This window comes from Atta cephalotes (genome assembly GCF_000143395.1).
Source record: "Atta cephalotes unplaced genomic scaffold scaffold00090, whole genome shotgun sequence".
Taxonomy (NCBI): Eukaryota; Metazoa; Arthropoda; class Insecta; order Hymenoptera; family Formicidae; genus Atta; species Atta cephalotes.
In genome coordinates this window covers 269497-289756 of record NW_012130154.1, presented here as the reverse complement: position 1 = coordinate 289756, position 20260 = coordinate 269497, and the positions used below count along the sequence as shown (strand labels likewise).

Below are 20260 nucleotides of genomic sequence, written 5' to 3'. Positions count from 1 at the left end.
TACGTACGTACGTACGTACTACTACGTACGTTACGTACGTACGACACGTACGTACGACGTACGACGACGTACGTACGACACGACACGCACACCCCACCCCCACCCACCACACACACACACACACACACACACACACACACTCGTTCAACCTATGATAAAATTAACGGTTATGCTTTAATTATGTCGTTACTTTGGCATTCTTAATTGAATTAAAATCTTATTTGATCAATATTATATTGCACATTATTAAATTTATCTATTTTAATGAATAACATCATATCATTGTGAACTCATGTTATCGACGATCAAAAGTTATTTAAAAATTTATTCTTTTTGGATAGATTATGTAAGACTCACGATAATGTAACTATCAATTCTTCAGGTTTTTTTTGTATTATTACAGAGAGGACACGCACATGATGGAGAGGACGTGGCGGAATATACGGAAGACGGCCTTTCTTTTATTGCTGCCCTTACTATTGGACGTGAGTGAAGTTTTCTCAAAAATTAATAAATCATAGAATTAAATTGCTTTCTTGTATATTAATAATAATTACAATTAATTGGGCATGAAGCAATATCTTTATAAATCTTACAAAAATTTCGACAGTTTGAAACTCAGCTTATTTTTCATAAAAAAATAAATGAAAAAGCTTTCAAACTTTTAATAATGAATGACTTATTGATTAATAATTAATTATGATTTATTTGTCTTTACTTTATTTATTTAATTATCTTCCTTTTTTTCTAAATAAATAAGTAGATATATTAAATTACTTGATAATACTCACGAATATCTCTTATTTATTTCAAAATAATTATTAATTATTTTAAAATAAAGGAAGATAAATAAAATTATTATTATATTTCATTAATTAACAATTGTTAAGAGTTTGAAAGCTTTTTCATTTCCTTATAGGCATAATAGAGTTTGATAGACGTTTCGCGAAATTGTTCCGCAAATAAATCGAACGAATCAATCTGACAAATACACCATCAATTTTCTAATTCCGCAAGAGACCGATTATATACTGTATTCCCTATTGCGTCGCGCAATAAGTCCGTTCATAATACCCCACGGTAAATTTGCCACGACGATCGACATTGTAATTTCACTGCGCAATAATTCTCAGTTGAACAACGAAGATTACTACTCGCGGTTAGAACGCATTCTCTCCCCCTTTTGAAGTGACAGACAGGTTGTTAATACGATAACCGTTATGCCGCGACGCGTAAAATGGGTGAAGTTATTTACGCACCTGTAGTGTGTACATTGTATCTTTACGTTTTGTGACGTTTTGTGAATTATACACGTTTAGAAATAGAATTACCGGCGCGACGCGACGTCCAACGTCTCATAATTATAGCCTGCAACAATGTCGGCATCGTATGCTTTCAATATTGATTAAATCTGTCAAGTGGAAGCACGTATATCATAGAGACAATATAATGAATTTTGCTGATGGTAGCAATTACAAGAATTTTTATGCGATGCTTATTTTCTGGATAATCGACACTCCTCGGAGAGTCTAAAACTGAAAAAACTAACAAACATTCCCGGTATTTATCGGACTTGCAGAGCATTCTTCTTTTTATTGAAAACTTCGCTCAGATTCAAGCGTTCTCGAATCCTCGAATCTACTTATCGTGTTAAAAAAACCATCATCCCACGCATAAAAATTAATTCGCAAGGAATCGCCGAACTTGAGTTGTTCGCAGATAATTGACGAGACGATCGACGTATGTTTCAATGACCATTAAAAAAACTGATGTAACCGTTAAAAAATTCATTCGATCCCTCGCAAAAAGTGATACTTCATTGATGTTTGGCGTATCTCCGGAACCGCTATGCGACGTGTGCACGTGTTGCTGGCCGAGAATCAACACAACGTTAAGTTAATGCTTAAGAGGAATCACCGTAGCCGCGAGCTGTGCCTGTGCCACATATAATCCGCGATGCTGATGCTTTCTGAGGCAAAAGTCTGAATGAAGTGGCTTGACTGCGTCGTTTAATCGGTAAATACGGATACGTTGCGGGGACGCTTGTTAACGAATGATCGTCTTGTGGATTATTCCCACTCTTCACTTGTGTAAGAATTCATTTCTCCGCGTGGAAACTGAATTAATTATTTTTGAGAGGATATCGTCGATAGGGCAATTACATCATATAATTTTATATGGAGAGGAACGATTTTAATTTAACATAATTTAGAGATTTAATATCTGATAGATTAAATATCTAAATTGTTGGATAGATTAAATTTTGATGGAATAAATTTTTATATATCTAACAAATTAAATATCTAACGAATTAAATATAGATCTGAAAATAATTTTGTTGGACATCAAAATAATTATCTAGGGAATTTAAGTATAACGAGCAATGCTATAAAAAGTTTTGAGCAATCTTTCCATAGGAGTTTTCCATATAATTATTTTGATAAACTAATAAAATTTATTGTCGTATCTATATCTATTTAATTTTTTAGATACTTCAGCAAAATCGTTCGCGTGTACATTTTCATACTATATTTTCTCACGTAGACCGCAGTGGTTAAAAGTTAAAAAGAAAATATAAACGAAAAAGAATAACGCAGAAAGACGATTCGATTTTGAGAAGATTAATATTCTTTAAACTATTCCATTCTTATAGCCTTTTTTATTTCATGTGCGGTTTTCATTTATAGAAGTTTTTTTATGTGTACTGCTCCGCTGAATGAGAAATCGATTTTACAGCATCAGTATAACATTGCTTTAATAATTCAATTAATCAAGACAATTTATGTTAGTATTTCTGCAAATGATAAATAAATAAATAAATAATGTCTGATGAGTTTCGCGCTAAATAGCATAACATAATTAATTTTTAAAAAGTAAAAAAAGGTCTCTGCATTTGCTTTATTTCATAGCCACGAAGATCAAATCTCTGTGCTTGTTTCGTTTACTTGCATTATTTATCTGATTATATGCAGTCATTCTCTACAACAAAACACCGTAAAGAGGGAGAGACGTTGAGCGTAACAACGTTTAACATAATAACTGATGGGAGAAAACACAGTGAGAATCAAATGAGAGTCGCGCTGCGAGAAACTAGCGCGTACAGCCGTCCAATTTATAATTGGCTTCAATATTTCGAGATTTATCGAAGAAACGAGCAAACAGAGGCGATGAGCCGCATCAGATGCAGGAGGGTGTACACGCTAATTTACGTGTTTCCTTTCTGCGCAGCAGCGTGACAGTAGTATACACCGATATAATAACGCCGAATGCAACCGTCGTACATACAACGGCGGAAGATAAAGTAGGAGGAAATACGCGGCCGGCGCATCCACATTTACGCCTCTTGTGTATGTACCTGTCATACACACTCTGTCGTGCGTGCTCTTCTGTGTATACACTACATACTCTAACCGCTGACTATATAGCCGAGCCGTCGAACCGAAGATAGTAGGTCACTGCGCCGGACGCAATGCCCTCTTTCAACTATATTCTCTAGACGGTACTCTCTCTTCTTCTGTTTCCCGCTATCTTCACTTCTTCTTTCTCTCTCTTCATCGTTCATCAGTTACCTTCTTTCGTCCTCCCGCTTCTCTCTCCGCTTCTCATGCTTTTTCTCTTTTTCTTCCATCATCTCTCTTGTCTCTATCTTTCTCTAATATCTATTTGTGTGTTTCTCTTCCTTTCTCTATCCCAAATAATGTGCTTTAGTACATGTTTTATATCAAACGATCAATAATATTATTATTAGCTTCTTTAAGAGCTTGGCAAGAATATTTATTGGGGTGCATTGCATATTGCATATTTAATTTGAGTTGATTTCTATATATTAATTAAATTTATTATTAATTTATGAATTATTAATTCATACGAAGCAAATTTGAAACATGTAATCGCAACGGTTTAATTCTTCTTAATTAATTAGTTAGTTTTTCTAATTAAAAAATAGACAAGTTTTATATAATTAATATAAGAGTAATTAAAATATTTTAGAATTCTATTTGTTAAAATAAAACATTAATGAACAGTTACGAAAGTAAATGTTTGGATAGTGCATCATTATATCGATAATTTCTTCAGGCTGTTCTTTAAACTATGTTGACAATATTTCACAATTAATTGTACAAATACAAATATAAATTATTAATGCTGTAATGCGTAAATGTAAAATTAAAATTATTAGCAATAAATTATTTGAAGAATTGTTCTTGATATATTTATTCTATTTATTCGCGTTTTATATTTTTTAAATATCTACAAGAATTTGTAATAACTAAACTAGATTAAAAATATGCGATTGGAATAGAAATAACAGGAGGGAAGTGATTGTTCCATCTTTTAAAGAGTTAATATATGTGATTTAGCATTGAAAGTTTTCTTAGACGTTGTTAGACCGCCATTGACAAGTTGTAATGAATGAGAATGAAGTGTTCCCTGTATTTGCGACTCTAAACAACAGTGCAATCTTGTGGATGACCACAGAGCGCTTCCCATTGCACTCGTTCCGGTAGTCAGCTTAGTGATCTTGTAATTTGAAATTGTTAGTGGTCTCTCCCATGTCATTCCAACTAACCATCGATGATGATTCTACAATTGAAATATCGCTTTAATTGGCCTATATAATTTTAATTGCATTTTATTTGTCCGACAGGATGCATTTGCATCTACGTGTTCTTTGAGAATAAATGCGATTGAGAAGATAGTGTTGTCAGTTTTTCAAAGAAAGATTTTCTGCAGATAATGCGATATGTATTATTTTCCTTTTATAAAAATACTGTAAACAAATACAATATAATAAAGTTTTAATTTTTGTCGTACCTTATATTTATAAGACACTTATATTTATTATTTTTCTGACGGATTTATGTTCTCACAGATTCCTAGATTTTTAAATTTAAGTTTAAGCCATTCTAAAGCTGCAAAGATATATTGTAACGTCTCTTACGTTTCTATTTAATCATAGAATATACATATAATGTGTTATAGTAATAATGTCTGTTGAATTTCTTAAAATTCTATCTCATAAATTGTATCGTATTAATATTATTATTGATTTTTCTTGTTTTTTTTTTATTTTTTTAACTTTATAATTCCTACAGACGGCAGCATTTCAAAGACTTTGGCGATGCTTAAAATAATTTTTGTTTTCGAGAACAGATTTTAATTGCACACTAATTTGTCTACCGGAATTAATTTTTTTTTAATTCTTACTTTCCTCTGCATAGCATTTTGCCTTTATATGAACGCAGAGCTTTTTCATATTAAAGTGCTCCATCTCAAATTTATTGCTTGCATTCAGGAATTGAACAAATGTTAATATAAAATATTTTTGAGAAGCGAGCCTCAATAAAGGAATAGCAAAAAATGGAGCAATTTTAATTGGATTACATCGAAAAAATTGTAGTTAAAGATAAAGAACGTTGCATTGTACCGTATATTATTCGCTAAAATTCCACCTTGAAAATTGCATTTTGGAAATTACACTTGTGTACACTTTCTTTACGCGGGAAAGAATTATTATTTTTTATTGTTGATGTATATAAAAATTAGTATATTATTCCTCTGCCGACAATATGAATTTTAACTTTCTCGTTAGCAATAGGGATCTTTGACAAACAAAGCAAACTTTTTATTGTTCCGGTTTATAGAAAAAGTTCTAAAAAAATTTCGATATACTTGTTAAAGCTTTAACGAGTTTTATATACCATCATAATAGTCGGACAACATTTTACTTATTTTTTATAGATTTAAATTTATCTATTAATATTCACAATGAAAATATCGATGATGTCTTTAAAGATTCCAATTGCCGGCGAACAATTATATATAAATAAATTTTTCATATTAATTATTTGATTATGATATATTCTTGCCATAAGATTTGTGAAAAATTTCTACAATCAACCTATCATTTTACAACATCGTATTCCCATACAGTTGTATAAGATTAAATTTCATCAGTGTCTACGGAATGAAATTTTAATCACGCGAAGAGTTATCGACATGCGAATGAATGTTGTGAGGCTTAACCGTAGATAAAAGTTAACACAGGAGTTGCGAGATTGCTCGTCGCCAAATTTGCAGTCGTGATGTTTCGCGCACTTGATGCATCATCGTTTCATAGTGCCGACGCGCACAGCGGTATTCCTCTTTAATTAAAATCCCGGCCGACGAGTTTTATTCCGCGAAAGTGCACGCCCGCTACAGTTCTCAGCCTGGTTCGCACGCGTACTTTGTATACCATGTATTGCTGTGGCATTAATCGCCCGCTCTTAATTAGATCGCGCGATTCATCATCGTCTTCCCGCGCTCGCGATACCTCGAAAAAACGTTAACAATTTAGGTTTGAGGATTACCCAAAGTGGCTAATCTGTAAGTTAAATCTGCGTAGAGCGTCGGAACTTATCCCACTCTATGTAGACCGCTCATTTCTATAAAATACCGTTACCGTAAAAATGGATAAAGAATAAAGCCGCAACATGTTACTGTTTTCAATTCTTGTTTTATTTTCGTTCCGAGTGCTAATTTTTTAATTTTTGGCAAGATTTTCTTTATTAAAAGTAAATTTTCGATTCATCAGATATGAGGAATAATTCGTAGAAATAATTTATAAGCTGCAGAGTTATAAATCGTCGACTGTTAATGTAGATAATATTAGCACCTTGAACTAGAACGATCAATGTCTTTCATTTTACTTGGATAAAGATAAGCGCTCCATATAATATTTTAATACCCTCATTACTTTCTGACACAATTACTTCATTCTTTATATTATCAATACGTACCACTGCTACAAATACATATATCATATGATTATTTATTAACACTCAATTTTACACAATTATATTGTTAAATCTGTCAAATTTAATTTTATTTAAGTCACCACTCCTACTCAATATATCGTTGTTTTTAACTAAAACATTTAATAACTATATAGTGTCAAATTTAACCATTGTTTTAGTATAAAATAACGATATATTGAGTAGAAGTAGTGATAACTTAAATAAAGTTAAATTCGACGTTAAAAGTTTAACAGTGTAAAAGCAATGATGCCCAACTTGAATTAAATAATATTTTGTTATTATTAAATTCCATGTGTATCAAAATATAAATTAATCCATTTTTAAGATTATTTTCAAAGTAAACGACGTCTACATTAATGTATGCACTTAATAAATAATAAGCTGAATTTGAGTCAAATTTACTCTGCTGTTTTTAGTTAAATTAACGATATATTGGATAAGAGTAATGACCTAATAGATATGATTAAGAATAATTCAAATTGAGTAGAATTTGACATAGCATTAATTTGTAACTCACGGTTATTAGTAACTCAAATTCATAAAAGTCATGGTTAATGGGAATTGGTTTGTTAATTTATGCTTAGAATGTAATTAGATCTTGTTTCATAAATGCGCAACTGACGAATCGTGATCAAATGAAAATACGATTATATCATTTTGCGGAACGTGAGTCAATGTCGCTGAATTTTTCGCGATTACTGCACATCAATGTCCGACATCGAATGTTCCGCATAATAGCCTTATCGAAACGTATGCGACATGTAGGTACCGCCGTCCACACGTTGACTGACCCGGCCTACTTTTTCATCACCATATACAGGCGAAGAGACATCGCTTGTGTTACAACTTGGAAGTTTCTCCCTGTGAAAATTTGTTATCTCGCTTTTGATACCGGGCTGTGTCGAAAGTACACTACCTGGACCCGCAGAAATTCCATGCTTTCTAAACGGGAGAAAGTCCGAATTTGTATGCGAATATACGTACCGCTCATGAATTAAATTTCCATAATTAAAATATCTTCCGAACAGAAATGATAGTCATTGTATTTTCGCACCATATCGATCACCATTGATCACATCTTTTGAAAAAACTTTGTTTTCTTTTAGAGAAAGAAAGTTTTATATTTCTATATTTATATAACTATAAAATTGTTTAATACATAAATTTTAATCTTATGCTTGGCTCATTGTGCCCATATTGATACTCATCTGAATTTTTAATTTTAGATATTTTGGTTATTTTCCTTAAAATGTTATATGTAAAGTATAAACTAATATATTAAGTGTATTAAGAAAATGTTAAAATTAAGATGTATAAAGTAGTTTCTAGATGATCGATATTATTGCACAATATAACTAATCGCTTGAAGATTACTATATATTGAGCCTTCAAACTGTTTGTTTTTAATTGTTTAAATAATATTCTACAAAATAATTATACAATGATATCGAGCTTCGATCTAGAAGCTCGATCTAAAATGCTTAATGTTATCTTCAAATATAGGTATATAGTAATATATATTAATAAAAAGTATAAAATCAATACTCGAATTTATAAAAAGCATCCAACATTTTCGTCTCAAAAGTTGATGTTAGCCAGCGCTTTCGTGCATGCAATGTAAAGAAGGTAAAAATACCGTCAAAGTAAAATATCGAATACTAGTAGTCCGCCGTAGCACTCAACCTATTAAATGGCAGTCAATACCGGTATTGTGCAAAATGCGCGTGCAGATTAAAGCAGAACCACTGAAATTGGCATGGACGAATGCCAAGGCGTCATCCGTAACAATTAAGATGCTCGTTCTGCACACGTGATTCGGTGAAAGTACGTTGTCCAATTGCGAATAATTTGTCGTCTGGTGACAATGGAAAAGTGAAACCAGTTTCTCGTCTTCTGCTATACATGTTCTTCGACCGTTGTTGGCGTGTCTCGTTTAAGAAAAAAAAGGAAGATAAGTTTTTAAGTTAATTCGAATGTCTTTGAAACTGCATAAAATTGGAATATTCAAATTATTTGAAGATTGCAAAATATTTGAATTGCGCTTTCCATTCCTTACGTTCTTAATTTTGTATAATAAAATGAAACTAGGAGATTTTGCATTTATATTAAGATATTTTAAAATTAAGATAAGTAACTTTAAAATAATCTTTCATATCATTTTTTATACATGGAAAAAATAATCGAAAATTGAAGTATCTAAAAATTTAGATCTGAAAATAATTTTGTTGGATTATTAAATGATGTAGAAATTCAAGTATGATAAGCAATGCTGTAAAAAAGTTTTGACATTCTAGCAAACGGCTTGAGCACTCTACACAAGTAATTATTTTCATGGTTCAACAAATTATTTTTAGATTTGCATCTAGTTAAAATTTTAGATACTTCAGCAAAATTGTTTTCTTTTAGTGTTAAACTTTTAAGTTAAACGATATTATTCATTGGCTTTAAATAGATTGTTTTCAAGTATGAAAACCAATATGAAGATATATTTCTTCTTAAGATTAATGGTCTATCATGGTATTATGATAACCGGGTTTAATATTAAGGTTAATGATTCCTTGTGAAAGTTATTTTTTTAATATTAGAAACATTACATTTCACGATTCCTGAAAATTGTAATCGTATTTTGAACTCATTTAGAAACTCGAGAAGATTAATAGAGTGACACAAGAAAATGTAATAGAGTGAAATTAAATAAAATTTCAATAAACTAAGAACCATAACATTAGAGATAGCAAGTACAGATATTTTATTCATGAAGATATTCACGGACTAATTGGCTCCCAACATATGCTTGATTAAGACACATTCGTGCTGGAAATTCGGCGGACCGGCAGAAAGAGAAGATCGCGCTCACTTAACTTCATACGATCGTAGCGGATCGTGATTTCGATTATACCGACCGGTTCCGCGCCGTTCTTTTCTATTCAGAAAGTCCATGAACCTGATCAGGCGCAGGTGCAAGTAGAACAAGAAAGCGGACAGGTATGCGTATACCATCGACCTGCCCAGCTTACAAACCGCCGTAAAGTGATGAATCATTACTGTCATTTGTCTGTCACGGTATCGTTCAACGATTAACGCACGACGTGATGCCTTCTGTTTACAGTGATGCCTTCCCTTTCAGCGTTCTCCAAATAGTATGCGAGTAACTGCCTCGGTTTTTTTCAGAAAATCATGACCGTATTATCGAGATAAGTAGGAAAGAGAGATTATGAAGAAAATTGAATTTTTCCATTTCGAGATTGAATGCTTCAAATAATTTAATAGCGATTCCTTCAGGTTTAAGAGTATAAGAGTATGTAAGTTTCAGGACAATATATTCTTGTATATAGAACACGCAAAAAAATATTTTGCTGCTCCAGTTAGAATTATTGTTGTTTTTTGTATCTGATAGAAAATTATATATCATACGTATAGAATTTATAGCATAAATCTAAGTCTCTATCTCTGTCATGTATACATATTCAATATCGTAATACTTGCTAGAAATTTGTATATTTTAGCTAATTTTTCGTACTTAAATAATTTTCGCTATAATTGCAAGATCACTTTTTTTAGGTAAATCTCTGCAATTTTCCATCTTAAATATTTTTTAAACTGTGATATATTATTTATAAGAAATGTAGATATTCGATTTATCATTAATATTAATTAATTTATGTTAATAACATCTATTTATGTTAATAATTAATATTAACTATTAATAAATATATAAATTAATAATCAATTAATTTATGTTAATAACAGATACAAATCAATAGTGCACTGTTTAGAAATTAACGACTGCATTACTGCTATAAGATTTATGTGACCTAATTTATGATTATGTATGCATAAACGTGAACATTTGGTTTCCGTAATTACCTCATAATGGAAATTGTTGCAATTGGTATATGACGAGGTCTAATTTTAATACAATTGTCTCTAAATATACTGCAGTTTCCGCGTAATTCTTTATTTTCTTCTTATTTTTTTCTTCAATAAAACATGATATCTTGTTAGCACGCAAATGAGATTTGCTTTATGAATTTACAATTGTTATTTTTACATTACGTTAATTGCAATAAAAACGATAAGTGTACATCTACTCAATCATTCACACAAGATTCGTGTCACGGAATCAAATGTAAGTTGTACTCGATGTTAATATTAAGTTAATGATAAAGCAATGTTTAGAGTTGCGTGTCAAATTGGGGAAAGCATGGAAGGATACGATAGGTGCACTGTGCTGCAAGTAAAATTGTATTTAGAACGATCTCCTGGCGGAAGTGAAGACATTGGTCTCGGTACGCAGATTCGCGTAATTATCCTCCTGCAATTCTGCCAAATCAGAATACAAAATTGCTCGAGGGAGTCGGCTGGCTCGTCGCTCCTACCTTCTGTGAGCTCGTATTCGATTCCTCTCGACGAATGTTTCTTTGGCGAACAGTACACGCATTTTCAGTCACGTTTTTTTATCAGCATATTTTCAAGCATTATTAACATACGCTACTTGTCGCACAACGATTCATATTCCACGCGAAATAAATTAAATCAGCATATTATAGCTTATTTTTAATAGAAAGATTTTATAGAATATGTTGGAAGAATTAACATCAATCGCACTGCGAATGTTATAAAATAAAATGTTATAAAATAAAATTAAGATATTCTAATCTTAAGTCTATGACTTGTCCATTCATAAATAAAAAATTTCTTTTCACTGATTTTTAATTTATAAATTAGCTTGGATCTTATTAAATAATATATGCTAAATCATAAAAGGACAAGCCATAATTTAGAATATTTTAATTTTATATTACAATGTTTGCAGTGCGATTAATGTTAATTCTTTCAATATATTTTACAAAATAATCTTTTTATTAAAAGTTTGTTAGAATTTATCTTTACTCGTACTAGCTTAGCCTGTAAAAAAATGAACTATATAAGAAAAAGGAAAGAAAAATGTGAAAAGTTCATTTTTTTCTCAAATGTTCTTTTGATACGGTGAACTTTAAGGAGGTAGAATTCGGAAGCGCTTTTCTCAAGGAAGTTCCTCCACAAGATTCTACGGAATTTCAACAGTTGTAAATTATGTTCGATTGGCATTATGTGAAAGATTGCGACAATCGGCGACATTCATGAAATTTTTAATACTGCTTCACACTTTTATATTTACATGGAAAGAGCAATTTTGCTAAAGTATCTAAAAATTTAGTAGCTAGATACGGATCAGAAAATAATTATTTAGACTATCAAAATAATGATGTAGGATGTTCAAGTATAATAAGCAATATTACAAAAAGTTTTGATATTCTAGTAACTAGCAGCTTAAGCATTCTACATAATTATTTGATATAATCCAACAAAATTATTTTCACATGTATAACTTTTTAGATACTTTAGCAAAAACGTTATTTCCGTAATTTTATTTTATAATGTTCGCTGCGCGATTAAATTTTATTGTAATTCATTTATTGTAATTCCAGAAAGACCGAAATATATCCAGCAAAAGTATTTGTTGGAATGTCGAAAGAAAGGAGTCGAAATGACGAAGAAAGACGGTGAATTATTACTTTTTGTCACGATCATGTATTGCACGATTCGGTTAAAACTTTAATGGAATCTCCATTATAAGAACAAGACAGTTTTGAAACGTGTACGTGCAAGATCTTGAAAAGGGTAACGATGTAAATCACCGTCATTGTATTGCAACTGAAAAGTCTTCAAAGTTGTGACACATTATATTTATGCAACGTTGTACTTAATACGCAAATTGAAAAAGTTTCATTCAAGTAGCCATATTTGTATCTTAGTGTAAAGTTTACCAAGAAGATAATTTTTCTTCATGTTTTATTATTAATCGCATCATTCTCATATTTTTACTTTTTATATTTACACTTACTTTTTTATATTTATATATAGTTTTTATTTGCTTCTGTTATATTAGAGTGTACGAAGTGAAGCACCGTTGGTTGACAGCAGTGCGTTGCCTCTGGAACACAGATCCGTCTATGGGGCTCCAGCTCAATATGGTCCACCAGTCGCCCACGAAGAAAATTGGCCGCTGGCGTCACCTGATACTCCACAGATCAAGCATCTGCAGGTGCAATGCGAGAAAACGCACATGCGAGTAAACATCGAGTTCGATCGGCCGTTCTACGGTATGATCTTCAGTAAAGGCTTCTACTCGGATCCGCACTGTGTTCACTTGAAGCCTGGTACTGGCCACTTGAGTGCAACCTTCGAGATCTTCCTCAATTCATGCGGCATGAGCTCGTCGGCGAATCACAATGTCGCTGCTTATGGCGCCCCAACGCCATCCGGTAGCTACGTGGAAAATACAATTATCGTACAATATGATCCGTACGTGCAGGAAGTGTGGGATCAAGCGAGGAAGCTGCGTTGTACTTGGTACGACTTCTACGAGAAGGCGGTCACTTTCAGGCCATTCCAGGTTGATATGCTACACGCCGTTACCGCCAACTTCCTCGGCGACAACCTGCAGTGTTGGATGCAGATACAGGTCGGTAAAGGTCCTTGGGCTAGCGAAGTCTCCGGTATCGTTAAAATCGGTCAAACCATGACGATGGTACTGGCTATCAAGGACGATGAGAACAAGTTCGACATGCTAGTGAGAAATTGCGTCGCTCATGATGGCAAGAGGGCACCGATTCAATTGGTCGATCAGTACGGTTGCGTAGTCAGGCCGAAGATCATGTCCAGGTGAGTCCTAATATTATAATGATATATTATATCGCTAACAATCATTTATATTCTTCAAAGGAGAAGAATACGAAATTACATTTCTTCCGCAGGTTCCAGAAGATCAAGAACTTCGGCCCGAGTGCGTCAGTCGTTAGCTTCGCCTATTTCCAAGCTTTCAAATTCCCCGACAGCATGAACGTCCACTTCCAGTGCGTAATTCAAGTCTGCCGGTACAATTGCCCTGAGCCCAAGTGTGGACATCCTGGTCTCGAGTACGGCGCACCTGCCGGCGGTATTACTCACGAATATGGCGCACCGGTCTCGCAAGGTCTTTCTTCGGAGTACGGAACCCCACCTGTGCCCGAATACGGCGTACCGCCGGCAGCATATCCTGATCCGCGACATCCCAGCGGACCGGCCGGGTCGTACAGGTGAGAAAGCGGATGAGCATTAACGTGTAGTTATTGAAGAAAGCTTTTCTATGAAGCGGTCATTAAAATCTCGCGAAAAAAGAAATCAGTTGGATCTATTAAAATTTCTCTTGATGGAAGTTACAATATTCCTCTAAAAAGGATATCTTATTTTATTTGAAGATATATAATTTAAAATATTCTCAGAATTTTCTTCATAACTTCCATCTTTTATTGAAATATTTTCTGAATATCTTCTGCGAGAATACTGAAAGTAATACGTTCATTATAAGGATTAACGGATATGAATCGTTACTTAAAAATGTATGATTCAATATATTTTTAGGATTTTCTTTGACTTCCATGCATTTTTCACTAGATATTTTCTAAATGTCTTCTACGAGAGTATAGATTCAGAGAATATATTTATTAAATGGGATAGTAAGACTACGAATTGTTGTAAAACATAAAATATAAATTAATTTCTGTTTCTAGTGAGCCGAATCCGGACATCGTTCCGGCACCGCAAGCGCAGACTTCGTCCTCTTCACCCAGCTCGACGCCGGGTGACGCTACGGCGAGCAGCTCACCCCAAAGTCCCCAGGACAATATTCACCTCCCTCCGCCTCCTCTGCCCGGTCATCCAGCGCCATATCAAACAGTATCAAAGCGAAAAGGAACCGTTGGCACAGATGAGCTTGAAGGTAATCTAGTCGTCCTTGGAGGTCGGCCAAGGTCGGTTGAAGGTTTCCCGGCTGAGCTCAGAGGCGCTAGGAGGCGAAGGCATGACGAGCCGCACGAAGATGATGAAAGCGTAAGTGTTCTAATCTCTATTTTCTATATTATATAATTATATTTTCTACATTATATAATATGTAATAATGAAAACGATTCAAAGGACGTGAAGAATTTATTTTAAAAATAGCATTTACGTGAGTAAATTAATAAGAGTTGAAAGATGCTTTAAAAAATATACACAACATCGATTGTTTTCCAAGACAAGAGACATTTGCCAAGTTATTAACATAAACTATCATCTTTCTTTTTCAATTTATGCAATGTAGCTCGCAAATACATTATCAATAACGCGTTTTACGGTACCGTTCGGTATCCTATTATGACGCGAATTCTTCTATGTTACAACGAGGTTATCCTCGATTTTCAGAATATCTATCACACGGTGACCCTATTCTCCACCCATGTATACAAACGAGCAGCACAGGAGATGACGGACGTGAACACTTCGAGGGTCATCCAAGTGGTCGCACCGGGTGACGTCAACTTTGCGCTGGGCACTACGAACTCTAGCAATGACACCACCGTGGTCATACAGAACGCTGCGTCCACCGATCCAGAGACGATCTGCATGAGCCTGCCGGGTTTCGTGGGCGGCTTGGTAATGTTGCTGCTGGTCGTTGTGGTGGCTTCTCTCGTCGCAGCCTTCCTCTTTGTCAGAGTGCGCGCTGTGGACCGCAAAAACGCTGCGATAGGTGGGAATGGCTTCGTCCATCCGGCGTACGCAACTGAGAATTGTAGCATGCCGAACCCGGAGTTCGTGAAAGTCGCTAACTGAAGAGGCGCAAAATATACGGTGCGCAAAATCAAAAAAATTTGCCGCAGAAGAGAAAGAAGAGATCCCCCTCCGGAGGATCGTCGACCTCGACGACGGGCAATGCTTCGGGACCATATTTCATCCAAAATGGAACTCAAGACACGTGACCAAATGTCGGAGATTCTCCTCGTCGAAAATTGCAACCGCGTTTCTCTTCTCTCTCTTTCTCCTTTTTCATCTAGGTAACCGATAGTTTCGCGTCTAATCTAGTCGCGTCAAACCGCGCTCGTCGAATCGAGGGAGACAATAACTAGATCGGTGTTGAAAGGGCATGAATTCGATTGAACGAGGAAGACGAGAGGGATCTTCGAGTAGATGTAAATAAGAGACCCGGAAGCATGAGCGATTTGACGAGGAAATAGCGAAATGGAGAGGAGAGGAAGGTAAACGGGAAAGAGGAGTCACTGACGCGTGTTCTACCGATCGTGTTTTACGATCGTTCGCGGTCGGAATCAGCTTTTCTACCAATCATCGCGATCGATGGAGCGCGCGTCACATGAATACCGATGAATATCGCTTCGCGATCACCGCGGCGTCACCGAGTAGCAATCAACGTAATTTCCACGTCTCTCGACGATTATTCGACGGTCTGCCCGACGGCAGCTCGGTATCAGGGAGCGAGAGATCGATCGCGCAATTGCCAGAGTAGTCTCTAAGGAGGGCATTGTAAATAAGCCGCGCAGATAGTCAGACGGCCCTTCAGGATCCGCTTTTAGATCTCGCATCTCTCCGATCACCGTGTGTACACGCTATTATTTATACATGCATCGTATACTTCAACGAATGTTTCTTCTTCTTATCGTCTTTGTTGTACCTCATCGTGTTTTTTGTTGTGCCCCATGCTGGCGACTTCCGTGGAGAACCGCGCGCGAGCTCGCGTCGCGACGCTCGACGTCATACGCCGACGTCGACGACGATGCTCAGTGGTATCATTATTTCGCGTTCTTAAATTCTTCTCAAGCAGTTCACCGAGCGCTCCCGGTAAATATGTTTGTTTCGAAATTGGGCTGCAGAATCATCGAAACACAACGCTCGTCCTCTGAAAGTTTAATTTAGGATGGAGAATCATCACTCTTGGAACGAGGAACGCGCTCGCTAAGCTGCTTAAGATACAATGAGAAGACTCTATTTATTATCTCTCTCTTTCTATCCTTTTTCTAACTCTACACTCTGATCGATCTAACTTAATTTATTGATCAAAATTGTACGACATTACCCTTTCGTTACTTTACTTCGTTTAGTACTTAAGGTATTCGTCGAGGAATATTCCCGGAATTTGGGAATATGTTTTACGTATGTGTTTTAAGCACACACACATACACGTACAACATACACTAATACATACATACACACACTACGCATACATAAATACATTCATACATATCAACATATAAAATCACACAATGCGCGAAATGTTGTATATGTTATTATACTAGCGCGAAAAATGTATCCACAAAACATTCGTTACAATTAATTGTTTGAGAATTATTTTAATTACATGATCATTTTTATTTATATAAATCTACGCCTTTTCTTAACCATCATTCCTATAGATTAAAAAAAAATAATGTAGCTAAAGAATTAGTACTAGAATACTTTGTATTTCTTTCTTCAATCGCAAAACTCAAAATATTCAACACAATTTTTAGATATTTTTAGATATTTTTAAAATTTTACACTATCAGTTAAGGATGCGGCTGAAAAAGATTTGTATTTGATGATCATAACTTTGTGTTCCTTCTCTTTATTTTCTAATACTTCTTAATCGTATAGACTTTTGGATTCCAATTTCTTAGGTAATTCTTCTTGAAATCTGTACGAAGTAGATAATTATTGCATTTTATCAAAAATATTTAATGCGAATTAATTATTAACATAAAAAAATTTGTAACATTGAGTTTAATATCTTTGTTTTCACTCATCGACTTTACAATTTTTAATTGTAAAGTGCAAAGCTAAAAATTGAAAAGTACGTTGTAATTAAATTTTTTTATTAATTTTTTCAAAAATATATATTTTTTAAATCAGAAAAAACAATTTCACTTTTTGTTTAATTACTTTTTTTCAATTTAAATCCATAGCAAAAGAAAAAATCTTTTTTAATTAAAAATATCGCTGTAAATATTATTTTTTCTTTATTAAGAATATTAGAATTTAAAAAGTTTTAATCGTATGTTCCTAAAAAGAGATTAAATTCTTATAAATTATCATTTATTTGTATAAAAGTTATTTGCAATGAACCATAAACATCTGTTTCGTAAATTATGTAGCAGATTTAAATAATTAGGCAAGTACCACCAATTTTACATGCTGAATAAATCTTGCAAATACAATATTACGGTAGATAGAATTATTTCGCTACCTCATAAATTATATAAACACTGCGATTTACGCAAGCAACTATCTCTTTAGTTATTTTTATTTATGCTCGCTAATTCACGAAAGAGATAGCATTTTTCGCACGATGCTTTTCGCATTGCATAAAATATCTTGTAATATTGCAGAACTGCCGGCGCATATTCAGACAAAGACTCTCCTAAATCTCGTGAGTAATTTTATTCGCGAATGGAGGGAGAAAGACCATGTGAAACACGATCCCATTTAAAAATCTGCAAATTCTGCGACAGTATTATCAACGATGAAACTCGGCAATACGCGGTATAAAATACATGTTATTAACATAATACCCTAACGAGAAAGATTTAATAATTTTGTATATCCTTTTCAAAAGCAAGAATGATACTCATTTCATTACAATTTATTTTAGAAAAAAATATTGTTGTGGCGAAACCAAATATTGACTATTAAAGAAACGGTTTTTGTTACATTTAATTTCCGATTAAATTACACATTTTGCAGGTAGATTTACTTTGCAATTGCAGTGATTTATTAATTATTTTTTTCGTAGGATATATTAAAGTTGAAAATTCTGTCGTTTTCACTGATGTTGAACACGAAGTTTATTATTCCAAAGTTATTATGCAAGAGTGCTCTGCAAGAAATGAACTTTATAGAAATTCACAATTGTAATGATACAGAGTTATGATTAATTACAAATAGTCAAGATGATACACATAATTTTCAAGAATCGTTACAAGAGTCACATTACTATTCAGATTAAGATAAACCCGAATACTTCGATAAAAGCATACGACAAGCGTTAACGTAATGTCCCATATACTTTAAGAGAAGTCGATTCGAAAAGAATCGAACGCCCGATTGGATCCAGTATCGAAACTATACGCTTGACGGAATCATCGCTGAAGATCTATCGGAAGCGAATGGAAGTAGTCGTTCACTTTGGCGCGGAAAAACAGAAATGTCGGCAGGTGGAGCACGTAGTGACGATGGTACAAGAAATACCGACAAGGTGGCAGAAAGAATACGCGAGAAACGTGACAATAATCCGCATCAGCGCGAAGTCGGCGAGGTCGAAGATAAGAACCAGCAAGATCGCTGCTCGGCTCAACGTGATGTGCAAGAAGAAACGAACAGATCGTAGATCGCGGCTAAAAAAGAAGAAGAAGCAGAGATACGGAGAACGTGATGACAGAGGAGGATGAGGAGAAGGAGAAAAGTGCACAGAAATCCTGGAAAGAATCCTTATCAACATCGTCGTGGGGAAGAACGCGAGATGCGATCGCCGGATAACAGTGCAGAAAAGATCAATCGATTGGATCGAGTCGAAGAGAAGAACGTTACGGTAGAGATATCGAGCAAACTGGCCAAAAGACTTGAGCGAGATGAACATGATCGCTTCGACATGAAAACGAGAAAAATCTGGTTGCTCATGAAGATAGAAAGGAAGAGGAAGGAGATAGGCTGAGATAGATACGGCGTTTCTAAGTAAGACTAAGGGGTCAGGAAGTAAGAAAACTGCGTTGGCTAGTGATGCAGAAAAGGGGCACTTCTCCCTTAATGAAGAAAGAAAACTTCCGACGATGGAAAGCGCAAAAGTGCGTCAACTGATGAAAACGATCTTGGAGAGGCGAAAAAACGGACAGCTAGTAAGTGTACAGTCTACTAAAAGACAACAGATTATGAAAAAAAATTGTTATATCATTTCGTAGTCCAAAAATAAAGTTTTTGGTATGTTTGATATGCAACGACATTGATAAAATGTAAACGCTTTGTTTACAATTAGAGTTAATTGAGATCACTTCTAGCTCGTCTCTGCTATTGCATATCATTGCATATCACGGAACAATGCGATCGATTCTCGTTACCAGACTTTGATTATAGGAAGATTCCTGTTTCGTTTGAAGACCCTTCAAATCCGATCGAATACCAAATTATCGAACGCGCACTTTGTGGAGCTCGGCTTAAATCGATTACCAAAATTATGAGAAAGATCGTGCGATATGAAACCAGACTGATGAAGCCCAGCCTAAAATGATATTTAGATGTGAAAAATGATATAGGTGCAAAAATCGGTGAAGCCGGCTAGATTAATAGATGATTGGTGATATATAGATACGAAAAATGATACAAATATAAAATATGTTCATGCTTCCCTTACAGCACAGAAACGTACAATAACATTGCTGTAATATTATATTACTGGAACGTTGTAATATTATTATAATATTGCTGACATAATCTGTTATATAGGTTCACTAAATAATAAACTTATTATTTGCTTACCGTGGGAAAGTTTATATTTGTTGCAGTCTGTACACACACACACACACACACACACACACACACACACACACACACACACACACACATATATATATTATTAGTAA

The 20260-nt window shown here is 34.4% G+C and overlaps 1 protein-coding gene and 1 pseudogene across 1 annotated transcript in view; both read left to right on the top strand.

Annotated features, from left to right (window-relative positions):
* LOC105624834 overlaps positions 1 to 15473 on the top strand; it is a 21873-nt gene extending 6400 nt beyond the window's left edge. Inside the window, 5 exon segments of the mRNA XM_012206186.1 lie at positions 404 to 485; positions 12733 to 13508; positions 13601 to 13921; positions 14396 to 14714; positions 15066 to 15473. Coding sequence (XP_012061576.1) covers positions 404 to 485; positions 12733 to 13508; positions 13601 to 13921; positions 14396 to 14714; positions 15066 to 15473 — 1906 coding nt within the window.
* A 2503-nt stretch (positions 15474 to 17976) lies between these two features.
* The window catches only part of LOC105624846, a 21921-nt pseudogene continuing 19637 nt past the window's right edge, over positions 17977 to 20260 (top strand).